This window comes from Danio rerio, chromosome 3, assembly GCF_049306965.1.
Source record: "Danio rerio strain Tuebingen ecotype United States chromosome 3, GRCz12tu, whole genome shotgun sequence".
In the NCBI taxonomy this organism is placed as follows: Eukaryota; Metazoa; Chordata; class Actinopteri; order Cypriniformes; family Danionidae; genus Danio; species Danio rerio.
Window position 1 is genome coordinate 21,098,883 of NC_133178.1, and position 20,019 is coordinate 21,118,901.

The 20,019-nt window shown below is 36.4% G+C and overlaps 1 protein-coding gene across 7 annotated transcripts in view; it reads left to right on the forward strand.

Annotated features, from left to right (window-relative positions):
- Positions 1-20,019, forward strand: part of arhgap27l (Rho GTPase activating protein 27, like) — a 78,503-nt gene that overhangs the window by 22,984 nt on the left and 35,500 nt on the right. For 4 of the 7 annotated variants that reach the window (XM_073944340.1, XM_073944343.1, XM_073944339.1 and 1 more), the window contains 2 exons: positions 8,075-8,234; positions 17,466-18,381. In XM_073944340.1, the coding sequence (XP_073800441.1) occupies positions 17,515-18,381 (867 nt within the window). In that variant the 5' untranslated portion in view covers positions 8,075-8,234; positions 17,466-17,514. Of the gene's footprint in view, positions 1-8,074; positions 8,235-9,058; positions 9,272-10,069; positions 10,572-17,465; positions 18,382-20,019 lie in introns of those variants that run through there. The other 3 variants (XM_689796.9, XM_005171602.6, XM_073944341.1) reach the window with 2 other exon arrangements.

Below are 20,019 nucleotides of genomic sequence, written 5' to 3' on the forward strand. Positions count from 1 at the left end.
TGGCTCAAAAAGGAATATGGATGCATGGATATTATTAGTGTGTGTGTGTGTGTGTGTGTGTGTGTGTGTGTGTGTGTGTGTGTGTGTGTGTGTGCATAGTAATGCCGTTTGTTCAGTTTGTTAATTTGTTTTATAAATGATTTTATGAATTTTCATTAATGTTTTGGGGGCGCCACTACTTAAAGTGCCGATAAACAATGTTCTAATTATGTTTTGACTGTAGAAATGGAACCAAACTTAGGAAGTCCTTATAACAGACATTTGTTTTAGAGTATTTTAATAAAAGTGAAGGAAAGCTAGAATATTGCGGGGAGAAAACATATGCGTGAGAGTGGGTTTCAGGTTTCATAGATCACTCATCGATACCTATTGAGGTCTTTCGACCACAGTTGTCTCCTTGACTTTTTCTGTCGAATATTGCATGAGATCAAACTTTTAACAGACTCCACCTTTGCCTCCTTATTAATATTTTTCTTTATCTGATTTTATCTCGTACACACTTTAATTTATTACGGAAAGGCAGTTAAATAACATTTTATACAGACTTGCATTAAACATATTTTCTCATGGACAACTTATTAGTTCAAACTGTTATTTTTGCTTAGTAAAGTAAGACTGTGTCTTTTCTGAAATCAGAATGTACCCAAATATTATCTACTGTAATAAAAAAACGACTAAAATGTACCGACTTGCACAAAAAGACTAACTGAATAATATGATAAACACAAGTTAATGGCAATTTCTGACATTTTATTTTGTTTTATAGGTAGGAAATTCACACATGGTTACATATGTCCACACATTTGTTACACAGATATAGACATTTGTGATACATTCAACAACGAAACACAATTTGTTCACATAGTAAAATACATGCCCCTGATGAACAGTGCTTTAAAACACTATACATTTCATACATTTTAGTTTAGATTACGTGTTCCACACGTGTTTCTAAACAGAATATGTATTTTGCCATAAAAGACAACTTGGATATACAGTAGCCTAGGCATAAAAATAATCAAATGAAAGATCATCCGCCCATCCGCTCATTCATTCTCCAATTGCTTATTTTACCAATTTGACTTCAGTGTAGAGCAAAGAAGTGCAAAATAAATAAATGAATAAATAAATAAATAAATAAATAAATAAATAAATAAATAAATAAATAAATAAATAAATAAAGTTAACGTAAAAACAAAATATGGACAACATTCGGTAAACTACATGTGATGCATTAATAGTGTATCTTTCTTTGTGCACTCCTTTTCCTGAAGTGGTCCATGACGACCAAAACATCATGTCGTGCAATCTCCCAAGCGCAGCAGCTAAACTTCTGTCAAAAAGCAGAGTAAGAGTTGATTGGTGCGGATCTGGATTTTCGTTATCATAAAGCACATTATTTACTGAATCCCTCACCTGCGTTGTGAGAAAATCGTCGAGCAGCTTGAAGTCATTGACCATGGTCTCAAGTTCAGAGCTTATCACAGGAGCCTACATTTTAACAATACTTTGTGTTACAGTGTGTAATTGTCAATAATAAATATTAAAAACTATTGGACGTGACTTACGGTGTTGGATATAATTTGCCTATTGAGGTGCTCCATTAGATCTCGAAATGCATTGTTATGCCAGTGGCAGTTGTTTACTTTCTTCTTGAAGATCTCAAAGGTGGAGTTGTATGATAGCTTCAGGGCCTCAGGTATTTCCTGTCTCTTTACAGATGAAGAAGACACAACAGTCATTGTCAAACAACATACACGCTATAACAGACACAGGCAGAGGTTAATAGTTGAAGTTGCAGATTGTTATTTTTCGACACACCTGAACTGGCAAATCAAGTTTTATGCGGGCAGCTGAGTGGGACTGCAACTAAACTAACACTACACTTGAAGATCTCGGGATGTAACATTTATTAGTGTTCTTATTGAATTGTTTACCTTTTTGATAAGATTCCTGAAACGAGAAGAATTCGCATTTTCCACCTCGTTTATGCACGCTTTTGGTCCCTATGGTAGAAAAAAAAATGTTTATGTTCAGGGCGTTTCTTAGTAGGCTATTAAAATGCATCAACATTGACCTATGATTAATTTTTTCCAGCTTTTAATTGGACATTTTTTACCATATTAATGTGCCACAGAATAAAGGTAGAGATAGATAGATAGATAGATAGATAGATAGATAGATAGATAGATAGATAGATAGATAGATAGATAGATAGATAGATAGATAGATAGATAGATAGATAGATAGATAGATAGATAGATAGATAGATATAGATTCACAATTTTTAAGGTAAGTGGTTGCAAACAATTTACTGTATTGTGAATTTAAACAAACAAATATAGTTCAACAATATTACATTTAATTTGTTTGTTTAAATTTAGCTCATATAAATTGTTGAAACCACTTACCTCAAATGTAGTAAATCCATTGAATCATATTTTCAATGTAGATAAACAGACAGACAGACAGACAGACAAGAGACAAAAAAAAAACAAACAAATAAATATATAGGATTAGTCTCACCAGCGCATTCAAAAGCTTTATTGTCGTAATTAAAGTTCTTCTCTCCTGATTAGAGGATACAAATAAAGACGGGAAAAATATTAGGCACAGAAAACACAAAACAGCCCTCATTGTGATGTATTGACAGCTGTAGAGACACTACTTAAACGATATGAATACTACGACTTGGATAGCCTACTAAATTATGGCAAGACCTTGACTTTATATAGTGCTCGAAAAAATCCCTACCAAATTTGCATCCCTTAAGCAGGTTGAAAGCGCGGGAAGCCCAGCGGTATTACAATTGGAAGTTTTAGAAGGAGAAAATGAAAAGCACGTGATCATCATCGTCGTGGTAGGCGTTCCTTTTCACACCTTAGACCAGCTTTGTTTACTCATTTTGAGCTGAAATCAATGAGATAACGGATGTGCTTAGGCATGCGTGAAACAATCTGGGACTTTCAAAAGCACTACAAGCTAGGTGACGCAATTACATCATACAACAACTAGGCTATGTTTTGTAGCATTTTGTAGGCTAGCTTCATGCAATTGCAAGTTAATATGTTTACATACTTTATTTTTTGAGTTCTCCCCCCCCCCCCCATTTCGTTGCGCTCGCGGCAAAGTTTAAACAGTAGCCTGTTTTAGAGCAGCTTTCTTGTTAAGTGTGATGTCATCCAGCCGGCTGTGTAATGTGACGACACAATCCTGCGAGTGGTAATTCCTCATTGTAACGGAGCATAATTGTTTACATACTCAGCATTTCACTTTCACTTTCCATAGTGACGATGCGCTCTCCCAAAGAATTCTTTTAACAATTCCAAGGCCGCGCTTTCATCATTCATGATGCAACCGATTTTCCATATCATGTAAGAACAACGAATCTTTTCGTTTGGGACTGTACATTACCTCTACATTAGCGAACGATACTAATGAGTTACTCACACATAGATTTACTATGGAATAGCTTAATGTTTGTATACCTTTTGAGTCATTGGAACATGTTTTATTTATGCAAAGTTATGACATTTCTGTTTGGTTAAGATTGAAGTATGTAATACCTGATTTTAAAACTGCAAAACATCTTTTTGTCAGAATTTTGATGTGAATTCTTTAAGTTTACAATATGACTTTGCCAAATGATTTCATCCATAAATGAACTTTTTGCTTTTCCAAAAAGATAATGGTCTTCTTCAATTCTTTAAAGCTTATGCGACATAAAAAAACCCTTAAACTTTGTAGTTTGCTAAATGTATTTTTGACTTGAAATGTATTTATAACTTCCTCGTATTATATTACATTGTATTTTACTATTTTATTTATTTTTATTTATGTGTTTTGTTTGTGGCATGCTGCTATTTGGACTTCCTGATTTATTTAACTGTCGGTTATTAGTTTTTTTCCTGTATGTTCTTAAAAAGAACCAGTAAAAACTTGTTAAAATCTAATAAAATATGTAAGGAAAATGTCTTTTAAAACGGTAATAAACGGAAAATCTAATTACAAACTCTCGCTTTTATGCCAGGAAATAAATTTTAAAATCTCAGTCACTGTTTATTATGCTGAATTTAGCAAGAAAAAAAGCAATAATAGTAATTACTCATAGGGCAAATAATAATAGTATCATACAGCGTCAGTGGGTAGCACAATTGCCTCACAGCAAGAAGGTCGCTGGTTCGCATGCTGGTTTGCATTTTCTCCCCGTGTTCGGGTGGGTTTCCTCCGGGTGCTGCGGTTTCCCCTCACAGTCAGACATATTATGTGAATTGAATAAGCTAAATTAGCTGTGTTGTATGAGTGTGGGTCTTTCCCAGTGTTGGGTTGTGGCTGGAAGAGCATATATAAGTTGGCGGCTCATTACGCTGTGGCAACCCCTCATTCATACAGGGACTAAGCCGAAAAGAAAATGAATGAATGAATGAATGAATGAATGATTAATGTATCATAACAAAGAGATATGTTAAAATATGGTGTCTCTGAATGTAGTAAAATTCATTGCATGCATTAAAATAATAATAATTCAATATACATTAGAAGACATAGATTTAGAAACGGACAATAGGCCTATTATTTCATTTAAGAAGTTTATGAAAAATAGAGAATTACAAAAACCAAAATACTAGTCAGAGAGATGCATTTCATTTACACATTTTATATAGATGTAAGAATTACACTAGTAATAACGGAATATTCACAGTTATGGAATATAATTAACACTAACAAGAAAAAAATGAAAATCACTCATATTTCTTTGCTGGATTTAGCTGAGGCTTAAGCAAACATGCCTCAAAACAGAAACCGTACACTTCCTTTGAATAAAAATTCTGATTAAAACTCCGACCACACCAAAAACAGCTAATTATAGAAATAAATAAATAGCCTATAAAGAATTAGCTGTTACACTCGCGTCAGGCTATATCAAACTTCATCGATAGGTGGCAGGACAACCTCAGATTCTCGACTTCATATGGTAACCTACATTTGAAAACAAGGGGTGCTGTGCTCACGAGAAACCTCAGCTTGGTTCAAAATTTGAGCGGTTACACAACATCTATCTTAGTCTGTTTGAAATCTGCTGTAAATAATAGTGAAAAATATATACACTGACAAAATAAGAAACACTGTAGTATAAATAATTCTTCATGCTCTGTTGGTGTGTTTCGTGCTTATATTGCTCAAGGAAATGTTTGAGAACTGCCTGAATTTTGAAAACCATTGAGCTTGGTAAAATTAATACTGAGAGGCGAAACGTGCCTTTGAATAAAAATTTAAAATCTTTTGCAGGATGGCAAAAGATTTTATTTCTCTCTACCATGAACAACACATTTGGATTCAGTGATAAAGATTACAGAGCGGCAGGTTCATACTTGTTCAAATGTTCAGCAACCCCCTGCTTTTCATTTCTCATATACACAGTTCAGACACGTGCACTGATACATACCTGTCTTCAAATCCAGAGTATGTTAAAGGAAAGGAAATGTAAGTCCTTTACAGGAAATTAGATAGTTTGAGAAGAGGAAACTTTATGTGGCTGAACAGGAAAGGGGGGTGTTCCTTCCTAAGGATGAGGAAGAGGGAGGACAGGGGAGAAAGAAAGTCGGACACGTGAATATATTCCTAGTCCTTGACAGGGACAGTGTCAGATATACTATCACAGATCACTTTCCAAGTTGAGCTTTTTAACATAAGAATATAAAGTGCATTTAAATATTATAATGGAATAATTATTATATTAATAATGAAGTTAGGCGACACGGTGGCTCAGTGGTTAGCACTCTCACCTCACAGCAAGAAGGTCGCTGGTTTGTGTCCAAGCTCGGCCAGTTGGCATTTCTGTTTTGCCTTTGCATGTTCTCTCCGTGTTTGGGAGGGTTTTCTCCAGGTGTTCTGGTTTCCCCCACAGTCCAAAGACATGCTGTATAGGTGAAGTGAATAAACTAAATTAGCCATATAGTGTATGTGTGTAAATGAGTGCGTATGGATGTTTCCCAGTACTTCCGCTGTGTAAAACATATGCTGGATAAGTTGGCGGTTCTTTCCGCTGTGGCGAACCCTGATGAATAAAGGGACTAAGCCAAAGGAAAATGAATGAAAGTAAAAATTAATAATGAAGTTAAAACAGATAATTATTTGTATATTCCAAGTGAGTTTTTAACAACAACAATAAAACAACCCTATTTCTCTTCCTGCATGACACAAATGATATCATCAGTTATGACACGTCATAAGTTATGATTGCATCATAATACACACTCAACAGTCAGAAATAGTTTGTGCCCTGAATCCTATCCTCATTTATTGTTATCCTTTTGAAACACAAATCACACCTAAATCACACCTGACTTATTGATGAAGTGACAAACTCAAACTCTCTAAAACTCTTTTCGTAGTCAAATGAAAATGTCAGAAACTGCTTGTATTTTTTAAAGGGCACCTATTTTACCCCTTTTACAATATATAAGACAAGCCTTTGGTGTCTCCAAAATGTGTCTGTAAAGTTTCACCTCAAAATACCCATCAAATTATGTATCATAGCCTCCAGTATTTGCCCATTTTAATGTGTGAGTATACTGTAGCTGTTTTTGTAGCTTGTGGGTTTTAAATGCAAATGAGCTGTTTCCCCCTGCCCACCGTTCCCACATGCATATGTGCTTCTCATCATGAGTTATGTCAGATAAACAGCAGTCAGTTATAGAGACAGACACATATGAAGCTGAAATACAGCTCATTGGTAAAAAAAACAAGTATGTTTATTTAATATAGTTGTGGTGTTTATTCAAGCCTTTCTGAAATGATGAGTCACACACAAAAGCCAGTATACACACACACACACATTAGCATTTACTGACACCATGCGGTCGTGGTGATTATAGCGGTTAAGAATTACATAGCGATTTTAGCTGTCTTTACTACAAATATGCTCTGTTTAAAAAAGTTTTTAAAACATATAAAAATCCTAGACAGTACCTGTGTCTACAACAGCACTGTTTGGTACACTTCCTTTGTCAGTTCATTGTTCACAATACAAAGCTTTTGATTTTCTCCTGGCCTGACGCTGTATTCTAATTTAGAAGTCATCTGCTCAACCTCCTCACTCCATGTGGATTAATCACGTTTTTTAATTTATAAAACTGGAACAAATTAGAGACATTGTCTAAACGGTTCTTCCAAAAACTTTGATAAAACTTGGGGTTCACTCCTTGAATATAAGGAAATGTATACTCCTTGCATACTGGATGATAGTTCATTTTTACATTCTTCGCTGCTGTGACATCATGACCAGGCTTTTAGTTTGGTGTATGAACAATTGTTTTGGTTGGTACAAGATTATTGATTTATTATTTTTTATCGTTTTAATATTATTTTTTTCTCTTTTTTTGTATTTTTGTTTTATTTTTATTTCTATTTTTTATATGTAAATATAATTGTCACAGTCATTTTGATCCTTGTTTACTTTTCTCACTCTCTCTATGTCAAAAAGTACAATAATATTCTAAAATGTATGTTATTTGTTAAAAAAAAAAATTGTTGTAGAAAAAGGTACTGTGGACACGTGTACATGTTATTATAGAAACATGGTGCCTGTCAATCAATTTGGTGGGCGGGGAAAACCGCACTCCTACTTTACATTACAGTGGGCCTTAAAATCACTGGGATTGGGTTCCTATTGTAACGTCAGGAAATTTAAAAATAGAGACTTGTTGGGTTTATATCACTCCAACATGACAGTGGACACACTATATATACAGATAGTTCTGTCCAAACAGCTTACACAAGTTGATTTTCATCATTGGTGTCCTTTAAGCAATTTTAGGTTTAATTTTTTTGAATAGCATGACATTATCTAACACAAATCCATAAAATAAAATGAATTTAGTAGAGAAAAAAAAATGCATACATGTTTATGACCATAATGAAAGCTTCACCAATCAGTCGACACAGAGTGCATCATGTGACTTTAAACAATGTGTGCACTGAATAAACTTGAGTAATTAGCACATTAATTTGTGATGGACTACTGCTCCATCTCTTTATCAAAACTTGATTTCCTATTATTTTTATATTCCAGGAAAGCACAACACATTCCAGCTTGCCAAAATGGGACGCCATTGAAAGTACAGAGTCCAATGGCAACAGTAAATCTTCACGTGCCCCACCCAGAAAACATACTTTTCTCCTTTTTTTTCTGCTGGGGTGTGGCGTGCTGTCCCGATCACACATATCTGAGGGTGAGTACCAACCTCTTGGTTCCTGGTTTCCCCTCAGAGTTCAGTCTGTGATTTTTGTAGTAATTATATTTAGCAGTAGTTCAGTTTTATCCAAAAGTCTAAATGTGATCAGAAGTTGTGCAAACTGGAAGGGAGGGAAGAAACCGCCAGAGCCCAAATGGGTGTGAATCAACCACTGGGTGTTATTCATAGAAACTGCATGGTGAAATTCTTGCCAGAGCTGATGTTTTTCATTCAGTGGCTAACAGTAGGAGTGGATGAAACTCTCTACAATTGACATTCTTTATAGCTTGTACAGATTAGCATAACTATAATGTGCACTCATGTGAGACAAATGCAGAACTTTTTTTTTAACATGTTGGCAGACTATTTCTAAAACTAAGCATCCTGTGAGTGGTGTGTTCCTATCTGAGGGTTTGTTAATTGATTTCACCCACCAACTTTCCAGTGACCTGATTTGTGAAACACAATTTGAACCAAATGGTAACAATGCAGAATATTCGATTGTGGCACTTATTTGAGAAGGACCCTAATTCTTGTTGTGTTTAATGGAGCATTGCTTTACTGCTTTTGTGAAGTAACATTTGGTTAATAATTATAGTTTTTAAATCTTAATGAAACAGTTAAACCATACCTTCACCTCTCTCTCTCTCTTCCTGTTGCTAACTGTCTCACGCTTCTGAAGCTGTGATGTGTGTGCTGGAACAGGAAATGAATGCAGACAGAGGAGGCAGGCAAGCTGAAACTGGCACAAAGCTGTAGCGTGTATACACACCCACCCACATACAAACACACACACACACTGGCCCTGAGCAAGAACTGTCAGAACTGGAACTTTGAGCTGTACTGTAGGTGGAATGTCAAAGTGCTTGTGCGACAGACAGAAAGCTGTATAAGGCATTAAGTGGCGTGAACTTCCAAGAAAGGAAAAGAGATTTAAAGCAAACAAAAGAGACGGATCCTACAAATGTAACTTGGTTGGGAAGAGAAAGAATCAAAGGTGTTGAGAAGATGGTGCGGCAATCTCGCCTATGCAGGTAAACCTTTGAATACATTGATTACTTTAGAAGTAGGCAGCGTTTGTTTTGTCTTTAGGTACTTTGCATTTTGTGTGCAGGTTTTTCCTAAAAATCTGTTCAAGATACCCACAACATCTGCATTTGATTTTTCAGTCTTGTACCTACTTGTTGCAGTTTGCAAAATGAACAGAGATTTTTAAGGTTGTGATGTGAGAACTGTTCCTGTTCTTGCTTTGATCAGCTCATCTGTCGTTTTATGAGCTCAAATCTGTTCCATTGATTGTTTTGACTCCTGAAAATCAGTCTTTGGTTCTCATAATTTTTACCATCTCAGATATAAAGCTTTGAGTGCTCAGTGACGTTTGTTGCAAAAACAGATGAAAAATCAATCTGTGTGCATGCATGCAAAATCCAATTGCAGTGTTTACGATCAAGGTATTCCCTGTGAGAGGACATTTTAGCTGTGTGTAGACTTCAGAAAAAGTCAGAGCACTCTTTCTGCATTCCTGTGGTGACTGTGCGCTGGGTCTGGGTGTGGATGAAAACATGGATCACCGCAGAGCTGGTACAGCCATCCCAGCCATTTAGAAGGGCATCTTAATTCTGCCTCGGGTCTTTGGCATGTGCACACCTTGGAATAATCCTTATGACTTTCTAAGGCTACTGTTGTTTGGGTTATTAGTTCACATAATATTGAAAATTCTGTCATTGTATACTCTGCCTCATGTCATTCTTATACCATGAGACCGTCATTCATCATCGGAATAAAAATTAAAATATTTTAGATAAAATCCGAGAGCTCCCTCATCCTCCATTGATAACAGCCCTGAGGGATTCAGTCCAGAGTACAGAAAAGGAGCCAGAAATATTGTCAGAACATTCCATGTGACTTCAGCAGTTCAACGGTAATCATACGAAGCTCCAAAAACACTTTTGTGTGCCAAAAGAATTGTAGAAATTACTTTGTTAGCCTATGTTTTCCTTGTTAGTCAGTGTACTCATTTACTTTGGAATTTATGACACTTGTGTGTTGCACTGCTGACTCTAATAACAATGTGTTATACTGCCCATAGTAAACGTGCACCTTGACCTGATGAGGCAGAAAAAATATAGTCAAACGAGTCATATTTACAGTTGGGTTTTGTTCACAAAAGCTTTGTTTCTTGGAGCTTTGTACGATTACAGTTGAAACACTGAAGTCACATGGAATGTTTTTGACAAACAGTGAGGATCAGGGAGCACTCAGAAGTCATGCAATATATCCTGATTTGTGTTGTGAACATGAAGGAAGGTCTCAGGAAATTGGAATGACATGAGGGTAAGTAATTAATAACAGAATTGTAATTTTTGGGGAACCAACCGTTTAAAATCATACTTGTAGCAAGTATTTCCACATATAGGATTCGCTAAATGTTAACTTTTGAAATGAAAGATTCATTCATTTGTTTACCCTGTATGATTCTCCTTCTTTCAGGGAACACAAAAGGTGAATTTAGATAGTTCTTTTCCATGAAAATAGTAAATGGTGATTTATACCATCAAACCTCAAAGTTACATCGTGAAAGCTTGTGCAGTTAATCAAAATGATAACTCTGCCCAATGAAGATAGTAAATGCTGAAAATCATCACAATTCATCACAGTTCATGCACACTCAAAAATATTGTTTGTTGCTTTTTCAAACTAGTTATTTAAAATTAGGGATGTCCCGATCAGATTTTTTGCCTCCGAGACATTTGATTTTGAGTATCTACCGATACCAAAACCCAATCTAATACTTCTATAATACATAAAAAAAGAATAAAGAAGAGTGAAGAAACAGGATCCAGGATGTTTTTTATTTAATTAATCTTCTTTTAACATTCAACAACTCAGCAGAGCACTTTTGTGAGGTAGCTTGAACAATCAAGTAATAAATAACATAAATTCTTCACTTTTGGACTTTAGTGCAACAGTAAATATAAAAAAATAATCTAATTTAAAAACAAATAAAACCTCAACTTTAAATACCCGACAGGCAATCCCAAGTTTGCATACCTCACAGTTTGGAATGGCAATGTTGTCTTTATCAACCTTATAATACCTCTAGACCGCAGACATTCTCACGCTTTCCACTTTAAGCTGCTTCCGTGCTCTACTTTGACAGAATTTACCGAATAGCGTCTCTGCAACAAAGTGATGTCACGCCGCATACTTTGCTGTTTCTGTGTGAAAACAAGAAAGAGATCTTACTCTGTGCCACTGCATAACAATAGATGTGTTAGAAAACAATGAGAATATATGTATATATATATATATTCAACCCCTGATGGGGAGGTAATGTCTGATTCCAATCAAGTCTGAAATTGTGTGATCGGGCCTGGACAAGTAAATAGATCTGGACATCCTATCCTATCTGGACATGTTTTATGTTCAATCCACTTAAATTTGTAAAAACTAATAAGTTAACTTTATTTCTTCACGTTGTTCTAACACAAATCAATTGTCTGGTACCCAGCATTTATTACAGTGCAGGCTGTTAAGCTTAAGATGATTGCAGTGCAACCTGGTCCATGTTAGAATACGTGTGTCCAGAAATTAGAATGAGCAATAACAAGTAGTGTGTTTACCACATAAAGTATGTACACAATCTCCAGCACTCTCTCGCTTTACAAGGAAGGGGAGGGAAAACCAACAGCCTTAAATACTATTTTTGGTTCTTAAAGTGTTATGTTTGGTAATGAAAGACACACAAAGACTATTCAAAAGCTAAAAGAGAATGTTGAAAGTCATGTGCTCACAAAATGCAACAGAAGATAATATGAAGTGTTAGGATAGCCCTGAATTTAATTCTGAAATGTCCGGTTGCTGCAGGGTGACTATACACATCACACAGAAACCCATTTCCCCCCCAACCATGAACATCCTGTGTAAGAACCAGACAGCACAGCAAGGTCAAAGCAAGCCAGGCAACAGAAAAAACAAGGAGTTTCCGTGTTTAAACAGTGTCTAAATGGGAACAGCCTCCTCCAATTGTTCTTCCCGAACAGCCATTTTCAGCTGGAAGGACACCCCCTCCCCCCAAATACAGATTCCAAGCTGATTTCTTTTTGAACTGCACCAACATGATGAATCACGCGTTGGGGTTTCTATCAGTTCAACTCCTAGCGCTGATGTTGTCAAACAGGTTCTAGCTCTCCCCCTTTTGAAAACATAGTATCAGTCAGAGATTAATGTTGGCATGGTTGCATGTCATTATGAAGAAGATTTTCAGAATCAAATGTAAAGCAATGCTTGTAGCTCTACTGGAATGGTGCATTGTGCTCCTTCGTAGGCCTTGTTTCAGTTTGTTGCCACCCCCCTGGTTTATGACGTGCGAAGGTGATCTGCCCTTATGTTTAGCTCTCTGTTTGTGGACGGATGCTTCTGTTTGTCTACAAACTCTCTTGGAAGGCTTTTCAAATGTACAAGGGTGGCGTTCTTCGTCTTGTCTGTCTCTCAGGAGACGTGTCTTGGCTTGTTTAAATACTGCAGCTGATGTTGTTTTGGCATGAGGTTGATAAAGCCTTCAGCAGATTGCAAAGGTTTTTCTCCTTTTTAGTTATAGCTACGGAAATACATTTGCCTTATTTTTGGTTGTAAGAAATTCTAGTTGTAAATGGTGTGATACTGGACAATCAATCATGATTCAACCTCATATATCAAGATTGTTTTACATACAGTACTTCTCAAAACTATCAAGTCTAATGTCAGCTGGTTCTGTCTGTCACTCACTCACTCCCAGCATAACAAGCATCAGGTTTAACAAGAAATTCTAGAGATACACCCTTTTACACTTAGCTTTACATAGTTTTATGTTAAGTAATTACACAAAAGCAAATGCATAATCATAAACTGTTTTTTTTAGTCGGATTGCTTTATTGGTTTTAATCCAAACTTGTTTAAACTCCACATCATTTGTCAACACATCAGACTCTTGAGACTAGTTACTACTAGACATATGCTTTGTTACGTTCATACAAGTAATTTTGCACAATTATCTGCAGTTTTCTGCATCACTAATTGTTAAATCATGTTGATCAAAATATATTACACTATACAAAATATCGTCTTGTGGTTCCATCGCATGGGGCTATAAAGTCACTTTCCAAAACCTTTTCATTTAATGTTCCTCGCCAGTGAAATGATCTTCCCATTCCCACTCAGACTGCTGATAATGGTAAAAATGGTTAAAGGGTAGAATTTTTTATAAATTTCCAAGCATATTTTCTAATTTTATTAGTTTTTATTTCCAATAAATGTGTACTCAATTGATGAATTGTGCAAGTAAATTTTGGATTTCACTAATAGTAAAGCATTAGATCAGGGTGGCTTGAACGTTTTTGTATCAAGGGCAAAAAAAACTAAACTCATTGAGAGCTGGGGCAAAAGGTAAATAAACTATATTACATTAAAGTTGTCATGGTTAATTTCCTAATTATTCATAATATTTCAAAATAAAATACTTTAAATATTATTAACTAATGCAGTATAACTGTTTTAAGGATAACTTATTGCAAAAAAAACATAATCAATCACATTTATAACAGTGGAGTTCAATACTGAATACACTAGTCAAGCAGAATCTGCCTTTGCCTTGAATTGCTGAATAAAGTCTCTCTACATTTATAGAAAATCAGATTAATTTACACCATTTAATTCAAACATTTAATTTAAGTTAGCTTTTAACAGTAAAACAAACAAACAAAGGGTTACATTAAATTTAAATTTGACAATCTCGAAATCATCCCTATTATTCTCCATCTGTTCTTAGATGGGATGGCAGGACAAATCAAAGGTTACCATGGGCCAACTTTTTCCTGCGGGCCCTAGTTTGGGCATCTCTGCATTAGATCAACCAGTGATCAATCAGGATTCTTGGAGGTACATCCCATGAATATTTAGTTGTCAAGCAGATAGACAGAGGATAACTTTATAAATGTAACAAAAAGCGAGATAGCAGATGCCAAGTACTGTATGTTGACACATCTCTAATGAAATAAGGGCCACTATTGTGGACCATGTTTTCAGTCATAACTTTTCAACAACCGAGGATCAAATGCGGCAGCTGATACTAGGAAAATAATGTATTCAATCAATTAAACATTTTATTAGCAAAACTCATATTTCATACAAAATGTGCACTGTACAGTAATACGATGTACACTCTCAGAAATAAAGGTACAAGAGCTGTCACTGGTGCAGGACCTTTTCAAAAGCTCAGTACCCAAATGCACCTAAAATGTACCTTTTGAGGTACCACCGTGGACTTTTTAGGTACAAATATGTAGCTTTTGAAAAGATTCTGCCCCAATGACAGCTCTCGTACCTTTATTTCTGAGAGTGCACTAACTATAATCATTTACTGGTAGTATATGTGTATTTTACGTTACACAGTACAACATACATACTCTTTCTCTCTCTCACCCACACACAGCCATCGTTTGCAATATTCTAACAATTTTAACTATTCATGAAAACTGTAGCCCAAGCTCACACCAGGAAATAGGCTACTAGTAAAAACAATCTTATACTGACAGCAATGCATTTTGACTTATCTTGTGTGTACATTTGCAATTCTGTTTACACTAATGTTGACAAAGATGTCGGCTTGTTAAGATAATCTGATGTGTGGTATTGTTTGTACACATTGTTTCAAGAAATGCAAACCCGCAGAGAAAAACAGTAAGTCAATGCTCATACTGTGGAACTAGAAAACACATTTTACAAATGATTTATTGTGGAGTTATGTTGTGTTTGAAATGCTGCTTATCTGTCTAAAATGTCCCCAAGCTCATGTAAGTTGGAAATCATCATTCTTGTTAGACATTAAAGAACTACTGTACATATAAGACCCTTGGAGAATTGTTTGATTGAGGAAGCGAGGTTGCTTTGATTTGCGACATGCTTCAAACAGCCACAACACATCGGATGTTTAAAACATGGCGCAATGAGACTTGACATCTTAGCTTCTGACAAAGCCTCGAATTTTCAGCCAAGCATTTACTTATACGAACAGATATCCATAACTAGGAACACACGCATCTTAAATCAGTAGAAAGCATATGTTTGTTGCTGACAATGCATTAAGTATTCCTCTTTCTCACACACACACACACACACACACACACACACACACACACACACACACACACACACACACACACACACACACACACACACTTTGTATTGGATACTTAAGAGGAAGGAAGAATTTCAAAACAAGCCATTGCATCGAATGACACAGTGAGAAAGTACTGAACTACTAAAATATATTTATTATTTTATATAAAAAAAGCTTTTTTGGTGACGGAAGCTTAAAGACTCATTTCATATGGAGAATGATGTTACATGCATTTCTCTTTTTTTTTCCACAGACCTAAACAAGTGTAAAAAATTTTATGGCTCTGTGAGACTCATCTATCAAATCTGACCTTATTTTGTATTCTATATTGGATTTAAGTCAGGTGATTGGCTGGGTCATTCTACAGCTTGATTTTCTTTCTCTGAAAGCATTTGAGCGTTTCCTTGGCTGTGTTTTGGATCTTTGTCTTGCACTGTAAAATCCAACAGTGAAAATCACTAAATGAAATAAGTTAGTTTGACTTTTAATTTTTAAAAAAGTTACTATGACTTAATGAAAAGGAGTTCAGGTAACTCATAAACTGATTATATTAAGCAGAACTCAAACCTTATGAGTTATAAGTTAATTAATAGTTTACAGTTGTCAAACCATTTTGTGTCAACTTAAATGTTTGCCGCAATCGATTTCCTCAATCAGTTTGTGTTAACTTATCATGTTTTACAGTGTGCTGAAATGTCCCCTCTGGTTGCATCTTCACCATCCTGGTATTGTAGGTGTTGGACTGAAGCAGCTAGTATTAATTTACAGGGATGAAGGTCAGAGGGTTGCTAAAGAACTACTGAGAGATTTCAGCTGCTGTCTGGGCTTTCACTGCCTTTCTGCACCTCCCTTTCTTCATGTGTTCAAGACTTTGCCTGTGTCATTTTATTGTATTACACATAAATTCATGGTTTAGTAGTTTAGTAGGAAAACTAAATGGTTGCATTTATGGATTTCTTTGGTTGTTTCCAACATCTGGTGAAAATTTCAAGTCAACAGCACTTTTATAAAAATGTTTTCAAAGAAAAATTGTAATGTGTTCAATACTTATTTTCCCCACTGCAAATACAAACTGTAGCAATGCACTATTTGCACTATACGATTGTAAAAATGATCATCTCTCCATTGCTTTTGCAATCCGACAAATCTGTGTTTCTTAATTTCAACTATAAACAGCATTTCCTTTGTCTATAGCTTGACATCTCTGATGATTTTCTATGCAGTTTGTTCATAACGGTATCTAAATAGCGTTTTAATTGCTCACACTATGCTGTTATCGGTCAATCGTATTACAGACAACTTCCTTTCCATCTCAGGCAGAAGTCAAACCACACACAACTGATTAACAAGAGATAGAGGATGCTTGGCAAACATTAAACAACTGCTGTTGCGTCAAGGGTGACTCTCTTTAAAGTATGGAGAGTACTAAGTAAATAGAGAAAGTGTTAATCAATATTAGCTAATATATAAATGTCTGATTGGTTTAGACTTAAACTCAGAGATAATCTTCTATTTATTCTGAACATTATAATCACTAGAACTTCACAAAAAGGGTCATTTTATCTTATTTGAAAGACAGTGACAGTCACACTAGATTGGTTGCTTCAGGTCATTGATCAGAACTAGACATTTACCTCAGTTATTTGTCCATATCACTGCACTGCATCACAGTTGCCTGCCTTTAATTCTCTAAGGTTAAACGTAAGATGTTGACAAAAGGTGTAAGTTTGGGATCTCCACTGTTAGCTTAAAATGACCTAGAGCTTGTGGTATGTAGTTCTGTGATGTAATGTGCTTTTACTGAGGAATGCATTGCAAAGTGGACAGTGACGAATTATAGAAGCAGATATAACATTGTGGAAGGAGTATCTCAATGTGATAGAATCAGGAGCGTTGGGCAAAGTCTGAACAGCTGGAGCAGTGGAAAGTTCAGCCAAAGTGCTGTTGTTATTGCATGTATAAAGCAGGTGTTCTTTGGTCATGACTCAGATGTAAGAGCAACAAAAGAACAATAATCTGTGTCTTCTGCTCGATTGCTTTTTATAATCCTCTCATGTGTTTTCTACCCACAGGAGGGCCTTTCCTGAGCCTTGATTCCAGTTTGATTCCCTCAAGGGTTGAATGGGAGAGACGGGCAAGATGACGTCTGTACACACTCTTGGCCTGGTATTGGTGGAGTTTGAATATGAATATGAGGGCCGTGATGGCCACATGGTGTGCATTAAACCCAACGAGCGCTACATCCTCCTGGCCAAAACAAATGATCACTGGTGGCATGTGTGCAAAGATGAACGAGCCAAGCCATTTTATATCCCTGCGAAATATGTAAAAGAGCTTCCGCCCAACATTCCTTCACCTCTAGACTACAGAGAGCCTCCAGGTCCTGATGTGAAGCCTGCGGTGCCTGACCTCACCGAGACCCGCAAAGCAGATGAGGTGACAATTAGACTTCGCTCCAAAGGGAACTACCACAAGACAGAAAACCGCATGTCAACGTTTGGGGTTCCTTTGGACTTACACGAGCCCCCTTCTTACAAACACGGCGGACCTTCAGATTCTCTCATCTCCCTGAGCTCGGTTTCTGCTTCAGATTCATCGAAGCAGAAGAAGAGGATGAGTCATGCACCCAATCTGCTCTTCGGGTCTCATAGTAATCTACCAACCGAATTGGTGCCTGATAAATTTAGAGTGCCGAGTTTCAGCCCAGCCGATCCTCTACATAGACCTATCCCTGCCAAACCAGTGGAGATCCCCATCATCAAGAACTTAAATGAGACCAAGCCCCACCGGACGTCTCCTGAGTTGGAGTCGCCGATAGAGCCTGAAAGTGAAAGTTCCAGTTCAGAACCAATGCCATCACCAGATTCTGAGAATATTTATGAATCCATATCGGACCTGAATATAGATCTCTCATCACTTACTGACAAGGAACCAGCTGGATTGCCAGATACTCAGACCACCACATCATCCTTACCTCCATCAATAAAGGTAAGGCTTTATCTAGTGTTGCGTGCCATTCAGAACCTAAAGTGTTAGTTCACTCAGGAATGAAAATTCTGTTATTAATTTTTCACCCGCTTGTCTATCCAAATCACTGAGACCTTTATTCATCTTCAGAACACAAATTAAGATATTTTAGATGAAATTTAAGGTCAGTTCAGAGACGTTCAAAGTCCAGAAAGTAAAAAGAATCTAAAATAGTGGTTAAGTGCACTGACATATTCTATTCAGCTTTATTTGTATAGCGCTTTTACAATGTAGATTGTGTCAAAACAGCTTCACATAAATGGTTATAGTAACTGGATCAGGGTAGTTCAGTTTTTAGTGTTTAAGTTCAGTTCAGTTTAGCTCAGTTCAGTGTGGTTTGAAATCATTACTGAGAGTCCAAACACTGAAGAGCAAATCATCGATGCGTAGCTCTACAGATCCTGAACCATGCAAGCCAGTGGCGACATATAGCACCATGTTGGCTCCCAGTCCAATTTAGGATTTAATACAAGTTATTGTTATTTGTTTTTAAAGGTTTGAATGGTCTGGCACCTACTTACATTGGTGAGCTTCTTTACTGGCACACTTCATTGAAGCCAATCAGGTCGCTTTTAGTTAGTTATTCCCAAATCACGGTTAAAATCAGGTGACAGGGCTTTTTCTGTCACAACCCCTCGTCCATGAATCGGTCTGCCTTCACATATCAGGTCATGCTCTTCCCTTGGTGCTTTTAAGTCTCAATTAAAAAATCACCTTCTGTCTCTTGCTTTTTTAAATTGCAATTAATTAATTTTAATCTGTTTTACATATTTTGTTCATAAATAAGTATAGATTTTGTATGGGATGTATATTTACTACAGGTAATACAACATATTGCCATTAGAGGGTGGATTCCAATATTAAGGGCTCATCCCTATGCCTTAATCCCTTTGGAGGGTCCCTCTGAAGGGATTTGAGCATATGGATGAGCCCTTCCAAATTGAATGCAGTGTGTAACACTAAACAGCTTCCCTGCTCAAAGATTAATTTTTATTAGTGTTCATCAGTTGTATTTTTCTAACTCATTCATTACAAAGGGCCCATTAAATTGGGCAATTTTGATCACTTCAATATGGCAGCCATGAGTTTTTAATTCCAAAGTGGCCTTCCAAGAGTCAAAGTGCACAGAGAGTCAGCATTGCAACAAGCAAGTATTATTTTTCCAGTATAGTAAACGTGCACCCAGATCTGAAGAAAGTTGTTTTTACATAACACAAAAGTGTTCTTTGTATGATTATAATTAAACAACTGAAGTCACATAATTTTTAAAGTTCATTTTCTGGAATGTCTCAGAACCCTCACTGTGGGTGGAGGATGAGGAAGCTCTTGGATTTCATCTAAGTAAAGTTTTACAAACTTATCAGCAATAATCCTATTTAATTGATTTAAGCTTACAATAAATAGACCGGTTTCGCCCCACTACCTTATCTTCGCTTTGGAAGAATCTCTCCTTCCACCCCATCTCCTTCTTTTCCTCTTTTTACCAGGGGGAGCTCTCCAGACCCACTTGATCTCGAACCTCTTTATTTGCTAATTGACCAGACGGGAGCCCTGGACTCAATTATCTCTGAGCTCAGGGTTTTCTCCTGGGACAGCATG